Source organism: Podarcis pityusensis (genome assembly GCF_964106645.2).
Source record: "Podarcis pityusensis genome assembly, chromosome: 1".
Taxonomy (NCBI): domain Eukaryota; kingdom Metazoa; phylum Chordata; class Lepidosauria; order Squamata; family Lacertidae; genus Podarcis; species Podarcis pityusensis.
This window is the reverse complement of record NC_138028.1, coordinates 138,642,607-138,661,251: the sequence shown is the minus strand read 5'-3', so window position 1 is coordinate 138,661,251 and position 18,645 is coordinate 138,642,607. Positions and strand designations below refer to the sequence as shown.

At 45.0% G+C, this 18,645-nt stretch overlaps 1 protein-coding gene and 1 pseudogene across 3 annotated transcripts in view; both read left to right on the top strand.

Annotated features, from left to right (window-relative positions):
- Nucleotides 1-5,926: 5,926 nt before the first annotated feature.
- The window catches only part of CPS1 (carbamoyl-phosphate synthase 1), a 157,483-nt gene continuing 144,764 nt past the window's right edge, over nt 5,927-18,645 (top strand). The window contains exons 1-4 of one of the 2 annotated variants that reach the window (XM_081015518.1): nt 5,927-6,036; nt 16,146-16,290; nt 16,889-16,978; nt 18,361-18,417. In XM_081015518.1, the coding sequence (XP_080871644.1) occupies nt 5,966-6,036; nt 16,146-16,290; nt 16,889-16,978; nt 18,361-18,417 (363 nt within the window). In that variant the 5' untranslated portion in view covers nt 5,927-5,965. The remainder of the gene's footprint in view (nt 6,037-16,145; nt 16,291-16,888; nt 16,979-18,360; nt 18,418-18,645) is intronic. The other variant, XM_081015519.1, reaches the window with a different exon arrangement.
- Nucleotides 6,547-7,026, top strand: LOC308465027 (anaphase-promoting complex subunit CDC26 pseudogene; annotated as a pseudogene). Its single transcript has one exon. The product of its transcript is annotated as an anaphase-promoting complex subunit CDC26 pseudogene (transcript).

Genomic DNA, 18,645 nt, shown 5'->3' with positions numbered 1-18,645 from the left:
AGTTCCAGTAAAATCCCCTTGCTGGAGAAGATTTCATACGTCCCAACCTAATTTTCAAGCAAGGTGGGCAAATAGTAACTGAACTCTTCTACTTAAGTTTACAAGTGGAGGCTCACATGACAGAAACGCGCCTCCATGCAAAATAAATAATTAATTCCTGCACATAGATGTTTCAATACCAAGGAGGAAGGTCTAGGCTTTGCCTTGATGTACGCAATTAGTCTAGCCCAATTAGTATATTTTCATTTATCTGTTTACACTTTGCTTTGGATCAAGACTGTGAGAAACTCATGCAATAATACCTGAATAATAGAAAATGGTAGCATTCTCTTCTGTCAAACAAAAATGTCAGTGCTAAGATGTGTTTCCTGCTTAAGAAGACCCATCAAAATTCAATATAATGCTCTGATATTGTATTCCTATGGCCATTAGAGGGTGGAAATCAGCTGCATTTTTATTGGCAGAAAGAAGAGAGGGTCAGTACCAAAAAGAATGCCCCCTGCAAACCTCAGAATGGTGTTATTTGTAAAATAATTATTTACTGTATTTATATGGGCTACCCAATAACATGTTATCTGAGCAGCTCACAAAACATAAAAGAATGAAATGATTTCCAGAGGGGTAGCAGGGTAGACTGCTGCAGGAAAAACAACAAAGAGTCTAAAATTACAAGAGCGAAACAAATAAAGAGCAGCATAAAAATATTTGATGTGACCAACATGTTTCAACATGTTGCAATGTCATTTAGCTGACATTTTTTCTTCTCTGAAAAAACACACAATAAGTTGTTAGCAATCCAGTCTTTTTTGGGGAGGTCATTAGTTGACTCATCTGTTGTAGTATGGTAACAAAGAGATGTTTTTGGTTCTATGGCTTGTGCCTTTCCAAACATAAGTGCCCCTGACATGTGTTGAAATGGGATGGGTTGTGTTTATCAAATGTCGCAAATCAAGTCTATTTATGAGCACTAAGCCAAGGTAGCAGCTCATTTGGGGAGGAGGGAGCTGACATTTTTGTTAGGCTACTGGGTACCTCTATGTAATTGTGTCAGGAATTTATCATTTCATGATCTGAATCAAAAGCTGGGTTTCCACGGGAGACACTATTCTGAACTCAGTGTGATCAATTGATTGTAGCCTGCTATGACACCTTACCCATTAGCTTTTGTCATAGACCTAGTAAGAATTGTGCCTGTGACCTGTGTTGTGAGAAAGGGAAGGAGCTCACGTCAACTATCAGCCATTTTGTCAGCAAATTCAACCACTGGCAGCTATGCAAGTAGCTACCGAGTTAGCCCTGAAGAGTAGCAAATATGGTGCCCTTCGGATGTTTTGGATCACAACTGTTATCAGCCCCAACCAGCATGGCCAATGGTCAAGGATGATGGGAGTTGTAGCCCAACCAATATCTGAAAGGAACCTTGTTGGCTACCCTTGCTAAAGATGATCCAGCCCTTCTGATTTTGTATGTTGTTAATATGATGACTCTGGATAACTGCACTTTAATCCTACCTTAAGCCCTAGATATTCAGTTCTCTATCTTGAGGGGTGCTATAACAAAACTGTGCCCTTCTCCATTCTCTAGCATTACCAAACACCTTGGGAAGGAGGTACTTTTAATAAAACACAATATTCATTTCAACAGGGGTTCTTTAGGAAAGTGACAGTTGCTGTAAAATTTCACTGCATTTTAGGAACGTGCAGAAGCCTGTTAAAGCTGGTATCGTTGAACACACATCCAAGGACCCTGAATTTAAGGGGTGAGGGATGTAAAGAGCTGTATGAGCAAAGCAATAAATAGGGAGCTTGTAACAAAACAGCCAACTGGGCAAAGGAAAAGGATTTGGAGATCCATAAACCCCCTAGGAGCAAACTAAAAAATTTAATTAAAGGAAGAGAAAAATATTGAATGCTGGCTTTAAAGACTATTTCTGTCAACGAAAAAGGGTTCTTTCAATAAATTTGAAGGAGGCAGGCAGAAGATTGTTTCATTAAAAGCAGAGAGGCAATGCAGATGGAAACAGCATTCTCAATAATCCTCGTAGTTTTCAGTGACCCCAAGTGGAAGAATTATTTTGCAAGAATATGTAGGAGGGCCAAATGCCCTCACAGAGGGTATCTTGCAAGAAGCCCCACTGAAAGAAACAAGAGCTGAGCAAAAGCACTCTCATTGGATAGTCATGTCAACATGCAGCCATTGCAAAACTTTTTATTCCCTTGAATGTATGTTGTGGAAAATAGATTAACATGCAGGGGAGCTGGAATGCTTCATTAAAATAACAATATCAAATTATGTGTTTGGAATCGAATATGTTTACTTCAGGAGTTGAATTTTGAATGATCAAAAAAGGAAAGGTACACACTTTCTTATATTTGGGGAAAGGATATGTCTGTAAGCAGGGTGTTCAATGCAAGGGACAAGTGATGAAATAGAGAAGCCCCCATCCAGGCCACAGGAATTCCCTGTCTCTGTTTGTAGATAGGGTGCAAGGCTACCTTTGCAAACAGAGCCGGCCCACTGATGAGGCAGGGCGAAGCACTCACCTCAGGCAGTAGAAGCACAAGATGTGGCATCTTGCTTTCCCCACCACTGGTGAGAAGGAGAAGATGAGTGGAAACGCCTCCTGGAGCACCCCAGAGAGGCGGTTTTCCTCCGGCATGATGATTGCTGGAAGAGGCATTGAAAATACCGGTACATGGATTTCAAGTGCAAATTGAAACCTCACCAAAGTGACGAGTTTTTAAAGTCTGGGTATCACCTACTAGTTTTAAAATAAAATCTAAAAGCATTTTTTTTTGTAGGGGTTCTCCTTTCATAATGGGATTGTGGGTTGGCGCCTCTATGTGCTCTTATATGTTCTGAGGGCCACAATGCTGACCTGAAGTATGTGAAAGTTGCCTGTTCTTGGGGAACCCAAGAATAGACAAACAAGTCTAGTTGCAAGACAGTGGGTGGGGTCTCCTCATCCCCCACAAAATTATAATCGGGTGAAAACTCATCTCCATGAATGCTGCTCTGGGTTTCCTAGGCTATACCATAAATGGTCTGCTCTTTCTCCACATCCAAATGGTTTCTATGATCTTAAGAACAAGGAAGATATCAAACTACTATAGTGGTCATCTCAGGGACACAGATGTTGGGGAGGACAATGCGACTAAGTACATGGGACCTCCAGGAAGGTACACGGACTTACGGTATATGTTGCTAGTGAATATCATCATACAGTCTCTGCACAACCCAATTACTGGAGAAATCTGCTGCTGCTGCTACTACTACAACTTGGTTTTGATCAGGTGTTTTAAAAACTCATCTTGTTTATCTGTGATGCTTTATATGATTTCAGTAAAGCAAAAGGCAGGTTGTAAATATGTTTAATATTTATAATCCAGAGGGGTGTATTACATGTCATTGAACTGCCCTAGCACAACTGACATCCTATTAGTTGTGGGTGCTCTTGTATAACTCCCCCCCCCCCAAAAAAAAACCAGTATATGTACATGAATAAAAGCAGTATGTTTATTAGGTCCATACACAAGAGCCTATTTACAGTTTCTGGGGTAAAGAATTGCTGTTGGAGCAGGGTGTGCAATTCAGCAAGCAAGACCCCAAAAGCAAAAATAGACTTGCTTAAGTTGGGGGCTCTAAGGGATATTTGTATTTAGGAGATGGATCAAGGGATTTTTAATTCCATTTCAAACTGAAATATTTCACACAGGGAACTGATTAGCCCAAATGGCCTTTTCTAATGGTTTGTAAAACTCCCCCACCTTTCCTTTCCTTTTTTGCCTTAGAAAGGAGCAGCGTATCAGCTGAGGGATGTGTGATAATGTCCACACTTGCAAGTTAAGTAAAAATAATTGCTTCAGGAGTGCTGCATAAACAAATCTGTTCTTATATAATGATGACGATAAATCAAACACAGGAAAATATTTATCGGTCTGGAAATATACAGGGTACTGTTTACCTGTGCTACGCAGGACCCTTGGGGCAGTATAATAAGTAAGATCAAATAATTCAACTTTGTGCTTACAAATACTACTAAGCAGCTTTATAACATCTTGAGCGTAGCAGCCATGTTTACTCAGAAATAAGTCCCGCTGAATTCAATGGGACTTCAATCCCTTGTACCCTGTTAATCTGTAATATTTATTTTGTTCTGTCTACTCAACAACCCAGGGCACTGAAGGCAGATGAGGCAGTCACCTTTCTGAAGCTAAGCTGGTTTGGGTCTGATCAGTGCCTCCACACGACACCATCTGGGAGCTCAATGTATGCTGCTGTCATGGAATAAAAATCAGGATATAAATGTGCTAAATAACTTACAGAAGGCAACAATCAGTAGGAGAGATGAACTGAAATCCCCTTACAGTGGAACCCTAGCTCTTTGGGATCTTTTGATAACAGAACAACTTCATCAGCAATTAAAATTTGCCACAAAGCAGAATAAATTAGAGGACTTTCTCTCAACACGGCTTTTTTTGATCCGTAGGTTGACAGTAAGCCAGAAAGTGGGTAGCATGGACACTTATCTTTCTGACTGTATTTATCCATACAGTTCCTTTACTGGTTGTATTGTATGCTGGTATTAATAAGTGGTGGCTGGTGTCAATTGGGACTGGTGGGGCAGGGAGCTTAGCAGACGATGCAGCCAGAGCCAGTAGGAGGCAGCGTCACCCAAGATGGCAGGCAGGTGGGGCTGGTTAAGGGCAGACTGAGCTTGGTGGGGGCAGTGTCCTATTCGTTCTAATGGACAGCCTCCACTGTCCTTTACTGGTTATAATAACAGAGAATTCAGCTGTGGAGGAGAGCTGACAAGATGGTTGCCAAAATGGGGCCACTGAGAAATAGGTGTCTATTGGTGTGTTTAGGGGACCCCAAGCTTTTTAGAAGTAAGGAAGGATAGGGGAGAATTAAGGGAGAACCTCCCTAGGGACATACCTAGGGCTTGGTGTGGTTGGCCCCCGCCAGGGGTGCAGGCCCTCTGCCCCTGCAAAAACATGCCTCCACTCTGGCTCAGAGTTGCTAGAAGCCTGTCCATGCACTCCCAGGCTGTTCCTCTGCTGCTCGGGGGGGGGGGGGGGCGGCCAGGCTTCAAAGGCGCAATGAAAGGGGGAGGGGGCTGATACAGGTCCTTGCCAAGGGCACAAGGGAGCCTAGGTACAACTCTGAACCTCCCTTCCTAACAGTCCAACGAAGACTGAGCATATTCAGTGGATACTTAAAAAAAAGAAGTGTAGGATTGCATAGACAATCTCCGGCACCGTAGGAACCATATAGGTTACAATTATGCCACACAAGTCAGAAGAAAAATCACCACTCTATTCTCTGCCCACTGTCTGCTTCCAACCTCTCCACATATAAATTGATCTAGAAGGGCCCTGCGTATTTGTTGAATTGGAACTGGTGTTAAGGAATGTTCAAGACAGGAAAACTGGCATTCACTGCTGTGGGGTTATGAGTGAGAAAGGAGTACATGATCTGGACCACTGGCTAGTGAAATAGGCTGCATAATTGGCTACAGGAAGGTTACATCTTATTAACTAGGGCCGGCCCACTAGTGAGGCAATTGCCTCAGGTGCAGCAGATCCTGATGTATCTCTTCCTTCCCTGCTTGTTCTTCACCCACTCCTTCTTTGCTGGTGGGGAGGGGGCCCTATTTGGTGACCACATCAGGTGCCAAAATGTTTTGTGCTGGCCCCGCTATTAGCTGAATAATCTTTGGTCTACTGTAGGAGAATCTTACCTATCACTTTATCCCTATTACCCAGGGTAAGTACAGGAACAGCCTTTCATACCGATCAATGTACAGATGATGGGCGTGTTAAAGGTAGTAGGAAGGCATTTCGGGGCTGGAAATTGTTGGTCTAGGGTGGCATTATGTAGAAGGAAATATAAATGATGAGTTTCATTGATATTTTTTTTCTAGGCACAGACAGCCAACTTACTGCTGGAAGATGGAACGAAGATGACGGGCTACTCTTTTGGTCATCCATCCTCTACAGCTGGGGAAGTTGTATTCAATACCGGCCTGGCTGGGTAAGGGGGAGATTTTTTAAAATCTATTTATTATATCTAGGAATCTACATCCATATTGCCATGATGATAAAATAAAAACCCACCATTATTCAATGGAACAAGCTGTTGGTCCCCCATATTTTAAAGGTAGATCTTTAAAATATGCCCTTCTAAGTTGCTTCCAAGTTCCCCTCTTCTCATAGCAGAGAAAAAAACCACATGTTTGGTAAGTTAAAAATGGTTTACTTACAAACACTTCAAAGGTCAGATTCATGTACTTTTCCATACAGCAGCAAGAAAAGACAGCAGAGGCATCTTTCCCATTTGGCTGAGTGGCGCCATGCGCCACAGCGCCCGCCCAGCAGGGGCACCCAGCAGCAGGTCCGCCACCCTCCACCAACTTGGGAGTCTCCTTGGGTCTCCTCAGAGGAGGAGGTGCCATGCCGAAAGCCCCACAGAGCAGTGTCTGGTGCCAGACACTGCTCTGTGGGGCTTTCGGTGGCGGAAGGCGGAGGACCCGCTTCTGGGCACCCTTGCTCCCTCAACTCAGGACCCGGTGCATGTGCACGAGAGCCGCAGGCGAAAGGTATGCTTGCAAGATGCTGTGGCGGAAACCGACGCAGCTTGAACTGAAGCCAGATGACATCGAGGAGTTTGATGGCACCCACAAGGAACTTGAGAGTCATAGGAAGTGGATGTGGTGGGAGCCAGTGATAGTGAGGGTGCGCTGGGACTCAGCACTGATCATAAGAGCCGGGAGCAGATGATACATGACCGGATTGGCTACAAACCCCAGCCCAAACCAAACAATTGTTTATCTCAATTTGGGAACTTTGAGTTCTAGAGCCCAAAGAGTGGACAGTGGCAGTGCCTGGTACCTGGGAGCTTTGGAAGAAAGCAGGAATTTGTTTCATGAGCCCAACAAACTCTGTTTAGTAATAGCAGAAGAGACTGAGCTGCTCTCCTCTAGAAATGGAATTCCTCCTTCAAGCAGAGCAAGTCTTGCTTTCCCTGCAAAGATGGGATCTCTGCCTTTGTTAAGTTGTGGGTAACATCAGATGACACAGCAATTCTTCAAACAGCTCTTGTCTATTCACAGGGCAGAACAGAACTGAAGGGTTCAGTCAGCCTGCTTATATAGAGCTCCAGTACAACGTAACTGTAACAACTTTCTAAAACTATCCAATCACTGAACGTCACTTTCGATCCCTTATTTGCATAACTATCTACAGTATCCCCCTGCTGGCCCAGGGTTAGAACTTCAGTACATAACACCCCTCCCCACCGAGATAAGGCGTTAGTTACAATTGTAATGGTTTCCTTATATACAGCACTACACGTAATGGTTCAATTAGGTACAAAAGCATATCGGTTACATTTCACATATTTCCACATACTTAGACCAACAGTGTTACATGTCCAACAACATAGTCCTTTAAATAAGTTGGGCACTTGGAAATTCTGCCAGACTGCAGGGGACCGGTACCCAAGTCCGGGGGACCACCCAATTCTTGCTGAGGCTGTGGTGCGACCCTAGGTGATGTTGAAACCAAGTCCCCTGGATCCGCTGCTGTGGGTGGAACCTCCACAAGTGGAGTTGGCGGAATGTCAGGCACGGCAGTGGTCTTAATCTGTGGGAAGTCTGGCAGACCCTCTGAAGTGGCTTGGTTCGGCTCCATGCCTGCAGTTTGCGAGAGAGGTGTAGGTGGAGCCTCACCATCTGTAAGTGTCTGTTCCGGAGCCACGAGCGCAGCTGGGGGCACCACGGTAGTGTCCAAGTCCCCAACCCTGCACCTAAGCTGGTCTATGTGCCGGCGCCACAAGCGTCCGTCTTCGAGTGCCACCTGGTATGAGCAAAGTCCAATGATTCCCACTACTGTGGCTGGCACCCAAGGAATGTCTCCCACAAAGTTCCGGGCAAAGACTTGGTTTCATGGAACAAATGACCATAGCGCGTTAGCACAGCCTGGGGGTTCGGCCACGGCAAAGTCTGGGTGCAGCCTGTCGAGCGGGGACCTGAGGTGGCGGCCCATAAGCAGTTCGGCAGGACACCGCCCTGTGGCCGCATGAGGGGTGATGTGTTGTACGAACAAGTATTCGGCGACCCGCTCGTGCCAGTCTCCCCGGTCCAGGCACGCCAGTGCCTCTTTTGCTGAGCGCACCATTCTCTCTGCTTGCCCGTTGCTGGATGGATGAAATGATGCCGTTAGGGCATGGTGGATGCCCAGTCCCAAAAGGTACCGCTCAAAAGTGCCTGACGTGAACTGGGGTCCGTTGTCGGAGACAAGGGCATCAGGACACCCATGCGTCGCAAACAGGCCTCGCAGCACCCAGATGACAGCCTCGGTAGTGGTGGAGGGCATCAGGGCCACCTCCAGCCATTTGGAATAGGCATCCACCACTACCATAAAGGTCCGGCCGTGAAAGGGGCCGGCCAGATCGATGTGCACCCTCGACCAGGGTGTCTTGGGCGTCTCCCAGGTGTGTCCCTTAGCTGCTGGTGGCGCAGGCCTCGATTCTTGGCACACTTGACAGGCGGAAACCCAGGCAGTGATGGCATCATCCATGTTAGGCCACCAGACGTAACACCAAGCCTGACCTTAGCGATGTGGCCCTTTCTGAAACACTTCTGACAGATGGCGTCTCTGAATCAACACTTGGCACGGGAATGGTTGCCTCTGCAGCCGGAACATTCCAATTGGCCCTTGGACTTCTGTTGGAACTTCCTGCGCTCCCACTTTGTCTGGTGCACGTCATCGTCTTCACTGGAGGATGCATCATCACAGCTGGCCTCTTTGTGATGCACTGGATCATAGAATCATAGAATCATAGAATCATAGAATCATGGAACTGGCTTCCTAGCAAAACGCGGGCTGCTGGCCTTGTGGATCTCCTGGGCAGAGCGTTCAGCAGCTTCCAAGGTCACGGCCTCCTCAGTGGCTTTCTGCAGCGTGAGGTCTGGCTTGGCGAGGAGACACCGTTGCAGACGGATGTCCCGGACCCCGCAGACGATTTGATCCATAAGGGCATTGTCTAAGTCTCAGAACTTGCAGTGCATTGCAGCCTGTCGGAGGGCGGCGGTGTAGTTGTTAATTGACTCCCCCTCTGCCTGGTTCCGGTGGTAGAATGCATGGTGGGCCGCAATCTTGGACGGCTTTGGCGTGTAGTGGTTGCGGAGCTTCTCTTGAATCGTGTCCCATGGTGTTGCCTGGACTGCTTCAGGCACAACCAATGCTCGGGCCGTCTCAAACACCTCAGGCCCACAGAGGCTGAGGAATAGGCCCCGCTTACGCTCCTGTGATACTTTCGTCAGCTCATTGGCTTGGAGGTAGCAGTCGAACCGAGCGAGGTAGGAGTCCCATGATTCAGAGGCTGGCACAAACGGTGGCAGAGACACAAGTGAAGCCATGGTTCCGATGCCGATGTGGAGGCGATGGATGAAACACAGTGCTCTAGCCAGAACAGTCAGCTCTGAATGGGTTCTGTTTAGTGATTTCGCTCAGTGATTCAGCTCAGTGATTCAGCTCCGCTCAGAGGGTGGCTGCATCTGGCTGTGCTCTGTTGTCCATCCATCCCACCTTCGTCGCCAGTGTTAAGTTGTGGGTGAACATATCAGACGACACAGCGTTTCTTCAAACAGCTCTTGTCTATTCACAGGCCAGAACAGAACTGAACTGTAACAACTTTCTAAAACTATCCAATCACTGAACGTCACTTTCGATCCCTTATTTGCATAACTACAGTATCCCCCTGCTGGCCCAGGGTGAGAACTTCAGTACATAACAGTACATGGTTTCTTTTGTGCAACCTATCTAGGCTGCCGTGTTTAATAAAATATTTGTTTTTAACTTGCATGCTTCATTGTATAAACATAGATGGACATTTTTACTTGTGAAAGAGACCTTGAGCCTTGTAGATGGTTGCAGCAACTGTAGTGAAATTGAGCATTTTTTACTTTTTACTTTGAGGTGGTTGTAGAGTGGGTTTATTTACAACTGAGAGGCCCTGGATTATTAGTGGAAGAGCAGAAGGTCCCAGGCTGAACTGCTGACATCACCAGTTAAAAATGCTTCTGAGTTGCCAGCCTGGGAAATGACCATTTTCTGAATCATAGCTCTCATCCTCCCCGACCACTGACATAGGCTGGCTGAGGTTGATAGGAACTAGGAGTTCACCATTGTCTGGTGGACAGTGGTAGAATTTCACCTGCTATAGAGTGGACTGTACTGAGTTAGGTGGATGAAAAGTCTGACTTCGAAGCAAAATGGATTTGGGGGGCAACCACACTATATGCCTCATCTTTCTCACACGGTTATGATCAATATGCTTTTATTTGGGGTGGGGTGAAACAAGGTACCAAGATCTACTTGTTAGAGATGCTCCAACGGTGCAGGAGATGTTACTTAGTGTTTGAGGATCTCCCCCCCCTTTTTTTTTGCTCCCCAGATGTAGAATTGATGGCAGTTACATGTCAGCCATTTTATCTGCCTAGAGAAGTAACTGTCATAATTATTATAGCTGTTTAAAATCCATCTGATGCTAATGTCAGTGCGGCACTTTCTAAGCTATACGACGTCATCTCTAACCAGCAGCAACTCCACCCAGAAGGTGCCCTTGTTGTGGCAGGGGACTTCAATCAAGCCTGCCTAAAGACAGTTTTTCCTAAGTTTGAACAGTTTGTGAAATTTCCCACTAGAGGACAGAATATTCTAGATCTCACGTATTCCAATTTGAAACAGGCATACAGGCAACCCCCTTCCCCCACTTAGGCTCATCTGACCATTCTTCAGTTTTTCTATGTCCGAAGTACATCCCTCTCAGGAGAAGAATTCAGCCGTTTATAAAAACAGTTAGAATTTGGCCAGAGGGTGCTCTTAGTCAGCTCCAGGATTGTTTTGAGAGCACTGATTGGAGTGTGTTTGAACATCAAGATATGCGTAGATACACAGATACTATACTTTCCTATATTAAAGTGTGCACAGACAAGGTAACATCGCAGAGATGCATTAGAGTCTATGGGAACTGTAATCCATGGATGACTGCTGAAGTAAGAACACTCCTGAAAATCCAGGATTCTGCCTTTAAGACAGTGAATATAGACATATACAGAGAGGCGAGAACAAATCTCAAAAAAGGCATTAAGGCAGCAAAACAACAGCATAAGCTTAAGGTGGAAAATTATTTAGCCGATAACAACATGAAACAAGTGTGGCAACGACTGCAGCACCTAACCAGCTACAAGGGCAATACGAGGAACATGGTTAAGGCTGATGATTCATTGGCAGAGGAGCTGAACATCTTTGCTCAGGGTGCAGTTGGTTGGGTTTTATCTTCTAGGGATAATTACCCTATTGAACTTTCACCTCTTCCCCATACCATTCTGATCCAGGAGTCCTGGCCCAGGGATGACTTGTTAGTGAGGGGATCTTACCCCTCTATGGGGGAGGCTAGTATGGGGTCTGGGATTCCCACTATTGAAGGGCTAGGGAAGAATGGTGGTGGGGCTAGATATCACTATCGGTGAAGGGTTTTGAGATGCAGTGATGCTCAAACCCATTCAAATCTACGCCCCATCCCAAGGGACAAGGGTAGGGCGAGCAGGGATTACCCACCTCCATCATTGGTGTTGTGCAATGCCAGGTCCATAGGCAATAAAACTGCCACCATGCGTGACTTTTTTGTCTCGCAGGGGATTGACCTGGCTTGTGTGACAGAGACCTGGGTATGGGAAGGCGAAGTAGTCTCCCTACGTGAGATAACACCTCCAGGTTTCTCTGTCCTCCACCAATCGCAGACTGTGGGTTGGGGGGGAGGAGTAGCGTTGTGAATCCGGGAGGATTGCTCTTTCAGGGCTCTACCACCACCGTCGATCTCCGGCATTAAATGTGTTGGTCTCATGTGGGGCACCAAGGAGAGCTTGGCTGTCTGGCTGGTGTACTGACCACCCAGTGCACCGGCAGCCACCCTGTCAGACCTGTTGGAGGTGGTGGCGGGCTGGGCCTTGGAGTTCCCAAGACTATTGGTTTTGGGAGACTTCAACGTCCATGCCGATGCTGCCCCCTCCTCACAGGCTCTGGACCTAGTGACCTCCATGGCAACACTGGGGCTCTCCCAGTTTGTTTTGAGCCCCACCCATCAAGCAGGCCACACGCTGGATTTGATCTTTGGTGCTGGCATAGATGTGATCATGCTCCCCCCTGTGGAAGTGCCATGGTCTGATCACTACACTCTGAAAGCCAAGATTGACTTCCCGCTCCTCCCCTGCTCGGGTGGCGAGCCTATTTGGGCTTGCCTGTGAAGGTTGATGGATCCTGATAGATTCCGTAAGGCCTTGCGGGACCCTGCTCCTCCTGGCAACTCATTAGATGACCTTGTTGAGGACTGGAATAACCGGCTCTTGGCGGCCATCGATGAGATTGTGCCTAAGCGCCCTCTGCGACCCCGTCGAAACCGGGCCCCTTGGTTTACCGAGGAGCTCCGGAAAATGAAGCGGGATCTCAGATGGCTAGAGCGAGTATGGCAACGGACTCGTGACGGAGCCTCAAGAACATCTTATAGGATGCTTATGAAAGCCTATGAGATGGCTATGAAAGCTGCTAAGAAATCTTACTTCGCAGCTTCCATTGCATCCGCTAGCTTTCGCCCAGCACAACTTTTTAGAATAATTAGGTTGATAACGTCCTTAGGAGGACAACCAAATTTAAGCACAAATTCGACCCACAGCTGTGAGGCATTTGCGAGCTTTTTGGCGGAGAAAGTCCTGTTGCTTTGCCGTGACCTCCCTGCCAAGTTAGATACAGTGACAGAACTGGAGGCCCCTCGACTGACTTCGGGTCCAGTGTTAGACCATTTCGATCAGATACTTCCTGCTGATGTGGATAGCTTCCTCCAAGCTGGTAGGCCCACCACCTGCCTCCTCAATCCGTGCCCGTCTTGGCTGATTAGGGCATGCCCAAATATCACGCAGACCCCCCTGGTTGAAATTATCAATTTGTTCCTTGGCACAGGGACATTCCCAGGGGAGCTGAAGGAAGCAGTGGTGCATCCACTCTTAAAGAAAACTTCACTAGATCCTTTAGATCTGTCCAATTACCGCCCAGTTTCAAATCTCCCATATCTGGGTAAAGTAATTGAGAGAGCAGTTGCTGAACAGCTTGGTAGGTTTCTGGAGGAAACATCGGCTTTATGTCTAACACTTGTCTTTCTTTCATCTTCTCCCTTCTTACATCAGCCAATTTATGAGTTCTAAATTTGCTTGGAGGAACTATGTCTCTTACTGTAACTGCAAAGTGCTCTAATAAATTAATTATCAGAATCCTTTTATTGAGTGTGTTTTATTGTATTTTGATAAGAATGAAGGTTCCTGAGATTCCTCAGAGGTGAAGTAAGGTTTTGGAATGGAGAAAGTGAAAATGTTCATGAAGAAGGGAGGGAGGGAAGGAAGGATATACTCCTCAAGAGGGAACACAGACTTGGGTCAACAGTTTGGACCTCTAAATGTCAGCCCTGACTAACATAGTAACATGCTGCAGATCCTCCATCTGCAACAGAACATTTATAGGATCCCAACTTAACAAAGCTCAAGATTTTAGGTCAAGACCTACAGCTTTCACACAGTTGCAAGATGCTGTACAAACTGCGTTCTCTATATGCATGTATCACCTCAAGACAAGATGGACTCTTCAGTGGTTTCTATTATGTGAATCACCTCAAGACAAGATGGAATCTTAAGTGGTTTCTCTGGTAGTAACACTAAATTACAGGCAAATCCGTTTGCAAGTTTTTGAATCTGAAGGCAATCAGTTATGCTTTTTGAAAGCACTAATTACTATCTGTGTTAATATACCTGCCAACAAACAACTGTTTAATATAGATCAGAATGATGGAGGGCATCAAAGTTTTCTTCCCTGTGACAGATTATGGGCAGTAAATCTTGTCACATCACTAAAGCCATGCAGCAGCTGATGGATTAACTCCCCTTCAACAACCTGCCTCAGTAACAGAAACAGTTGTTTTTTTTTTTTTGGCAGACCATTATTTGAGCTTGTTTTTGCATGGCATGGCTCCTGTTTCCATAAAGATGCACCCCTTTCATGTTGCTTTTATTCATGCACCAGCCAGCATATCTCATGAGCCTTCACACAAACTGTATCTCTCTTGGGATAAGAGCACACCAGGACTTATTCCTTTTGTGCACTTGCTCAGCTTTGACAAAGGTGAGGCTGAAGGTGGGGTCAACAGATGCTCCTTGCACAGGTGGTCCTGAGCCACCACTGGCAACAAGGGTCATCTCCGTAGCAAAACCAAGCATAATATGTATGAGTCATGCAGGACCTGGGCAGGATGGAGGCAAAGGAATGGAGTGGAAGATGGTTCAGTCACAGATCATCAAAACACCTTTTATTGTTGGAGATAAGACTCCTACCTGATTTTCCCAAGAGTTCCTTGTTTTGTATACTTCTTTCACTGACTTACCTGTTGGCTTGCAGCCAAGACCACTGGACTGAAATAACTCCACCATGGTTATTTGTCTGAGTCTGAATGCCTGAATCTGATGATGGACGTGCCAGGATCCAGTTTGCATGGTTGGTGTTGCCATGCACTCCAAGGCATTGCATTTTTCTTACAAACTTCTCTCACTGCATATAAAAGGTGTTTTTTGCAGTTTAAAAAGAGTTAATTGATATTAAAGGTTCTTGAAGCATGAGGTGCAAAATTTGGCTGATTGTAACATTATTACGACTAAACGACAACAACAACATTATTACAATTATTATTAGCTATGCCATATTTTGGGCCAATATCCACTGTAGTGAAGGACTTTTGTACAGTACAAAATCAGGCTGAAGATGCACTTGTGTATCTTTAGATTTATATCACTACAGCAATAGCCATATTTATCTGTAAAAGAATTTACACTTAGCAAGAGACCAGGAGTGTAATTCATAACTGATGCATTTCAGAGCAACCCAGCTAATTTTAATAGGATTACTCTGTAATAATTGTAGCCTGATTGTGCATATTTATGTATTCTCCAGGCTTACGAAAATCATACATTAAAACTAAGGACCTAATTCATTTTAGTCGGTGGCAACACATACATATTCAAAGAGTAGAACATCGCAACCTGGAATATTTCATACCAATTGTTTAATTTGACACATAATTTCTCTCAATTGGCCTGCACACTCATTCGTTGATATCATTCTGTAACCATTCTGGATTATTTAAAGAGTTTTCCAGTCTGTGACAATCCATCTTTTCACAAGGATGTCAGCATTCCATAAAAATGCCTCTTGCAACTTGCTGATATCTGAAAAACTGTATGACTATTCAATTATATATAATTTAAATAACAACAACAAAATAAATTAGTTTTAGCTTGTGTAAATCATTCTGAAGAATCCCAATGTACTTGCAAACCACACATTGGGCATATTTTATTCTCTTGCAGCATGATATATACCCACTGCTGAAGTGAAACTCATCAGTTCAAGAATACCTCTCAACCGGGCAAAATACTTTATCTAACCGAAGAGGAATTTTAGTACCACTGGAAGAATATCACCCTATACTACTAATCCTCTGTCTCCTCCACCCCTTTTAAGTTACCCTTCAGACAGAGGGCCCCCTCTCCTTTACAGATGGTGAGAAACTTCATGACAGTGTACTTTACCAAGCCACTCAGCACCCATGACTTCAGATCATAGGTTGCCACTGTCAACAAAGTAACAGCAAACTATAACTGTGGAGCTCATGCATGAGAAGCAACGAAGGAAGAAGCTCGGGAGCCTACAGTGGACATTCCTGGTCACCAAACCATGGCTTGGCACTTTGTATGAATTAAACCATTGTTTTATATTTCCATGCAGCTATTTACCTACTGGTATGTTGTTCTTTTAAAAGCATAGCTGCTAACAGAATTTGTTTCTAAAAAACAATTATGGGATGAGCTTCCAATATAAGTAGTCCATAAAAATTATAAACTGGTAAGAACCCGACACACTTTTCTACTGCATCACTTTAAGCCTGCCCAGTATCCATGCTTGCTGCTTTGATAGGGAGCTTTAATCTTGACTCACTTTTTATTCCTCCCTCATGAAAATGATTTTCTGTTGTGTTCAACTCAGGAATACAGAAACCCTGACGGATCCAAGCTACCATGGACAGATCCTCACACTGGTTAACCCCATAATAGGGAACGGTGGTGTCCCAGATACTGCTGCTTTGGATGAAATGGGCCTCAGCAGGTTCTTGGAGTCTGAAGGCATTAAGGTAAGCAGCAGCGATATCAGAAAAGTCCCTCTCTCTCTGTTGTGGGGCAAGGTTCCCGATTGTTTTGCTAGTAAGTATATTGGTGGGACGCGGGTGGCGCTGTGGGTTAAACCACAGAGCCTAGGACTTGCCGATCAGAAGGTTGGCGGTTCAAATCCCCGCGACGGGGTGAGCTCCTGTTGTTCAGTCCCAGCTCCTGCCAACCTAGCAGTTCGAAAGCACGTCAAAGTGCAAGTAGATAAATAGGTACCTCTCTGGAGGGAAGGTAAATGGCATTTCCGTGCGCTGCTCTGGTTTGCCAGAAGCGGCTTAGTCATGCTGGCCACATGACCCGGAAGCTGTACGCCGGCTCCCTCTGCCAGTAAAGCGAGATGAGCACCTCAACCCCAGAGTCGGTCATGACTGGACCTAATGGTCAGGGTCCCTTTACCTTTACCTATATTGGTATCCCTCATAGTCCTTCTGTAAGGTATATGAGATCATCTAGAAATGTATCCTTTTTTATCCTTCTGATACAAACTCAAAGTGAAAACGTTTCTGAGTGTCAAATTCTTTTGGTTCGTTGTAAGACAGTCAGATTTGCTGTCATTCTTCACAGGTTTCAGGCTTGCTGGTGTTGGATTATAGCAATGAGTACAGTCACTGGCGAGCTGTCAAGACCCTCGCAGAATGGCTGAAAGAGGAAAAGGTGCGGAATATTTTTTGGATAACAAAGAGCAAATCACTTGCTGCAGTGGAACTAGTTTTTAAAACCATTTGACATTGAATGGCTTGAACATCGTTATTCAAAATTATTGTTCAGTTGTTGCTTTTTTTGAGATGCCTACCTGTTACACTAAAACAGGGGTCAGCAAACTTTTTCAGCAGAGGGCCTGTCCACGGTCCCTCAGACCTTGTGGGGGGCCGGGCTATATTTTCTAGGAAAAAAATGAACGAATTCCTATGCCCCACAAATAACCCAGAGATGCATTTTAAATAAAAGTACACATTCTACTCATGTAAAAACACGCTGAATCCCGGACCATCCGCGGGCTGGATTTAGAAGGCGACTGGGCCGGATTCCGCCCCCGGGCCTTAGGTTGCCCACCCATGCACTAAAACAACTCTAGAAATCTTTGTCTTCAGCAGGATTTTGCAAAACTTGTAACAAAAGTTGCATTTTCACTCCCTCCCACTCTGGTTCATTGATTAGTACATTTGGAATGTCAGGTTATATTTTAAAATGGTTGAGCTGTCGGCCTGTCCCAAGCCCTGTAACCTGTGATTTTTTTGAAGGAGAATTCTCTCAAGGAGCACTACAGATTTAAACTCGTTTAATCTATATGTTCCCTCCCCACCAAGGAACCTTGAAAGTTGCTTAGATGGAGCACATAGGGGGAGCTAGCTTTCACAAGAGAAGTTTCTCTCTAAACATATTGCCAAATTCAATTTCCAAGATGCTTTGGTAGAAGATATGGAAGTTAGTACTTTAAAGTCAATTTAATGTTGTAATGTGGACACGCCCAATAGGAAGCATGACGGTTAAGCACAATGTTTTCCCTACGTAGAAGTTATCCCACACAAGAATAAAGTAAACATAATATTCAACATGTAATACTGGCATGGCAAAACTATCACATGGTGACTGTTGCAAAAATAACGTAAGAATTGGACTTTAGAGAGCATGATTCGTAGACTCTGCTAAAATGTTGCTTCTGTTTGAGATCACTGCTAGTTTTAACAGGAGCTTTTCTGAACATCGGGCACTACATCTTTACACTAATGCAAGGATTAGCACTAGTACAAAGGGATTTGCCCTTATCCTCCATGCCCCCTTGTATATACCATCCCCAAGTTGGGATGGTTGGAAGAACAGATCTAGAAGGAGCGTGGGGGCAGAGAGGAGGAAAACAATCTTTTGCACAAGAAGAAATTGTGCTGATGGAACATTCCCCTTTAGTGTTGCATTGAATATAACTTAGGATTTCCAGGATGGTCTTCCACAAAGGGAGCTAGTTTCAATATTCTGTTGGGAATGTAACTGACTTAGGTTTCTAAATTCTAATCTGCCTGTATCTGTGTTTTTTTCAGGTCCCGGCACTTTATGGTATTGATACCAGGATGCTTTCTAAAATAATTCGAAACAAGGTAGATGAAAAACACAAATAGCTGTGCTGGTCCATTATAAAACAACAACACCACCACCACACTGGGCTACCACAATAAATCCTGTATCAGAACCAACTATAAATCACAAACTACTGTGCAAGCCTCTGAATTCCTTCCTCTTGTTAGATATTAAGAAAAAGAAAGGGGAGCAGTTCAGGTTTGCTAGCTGATTATAGAGCATACAAAGCTTTCTTAACTCCTAAATGG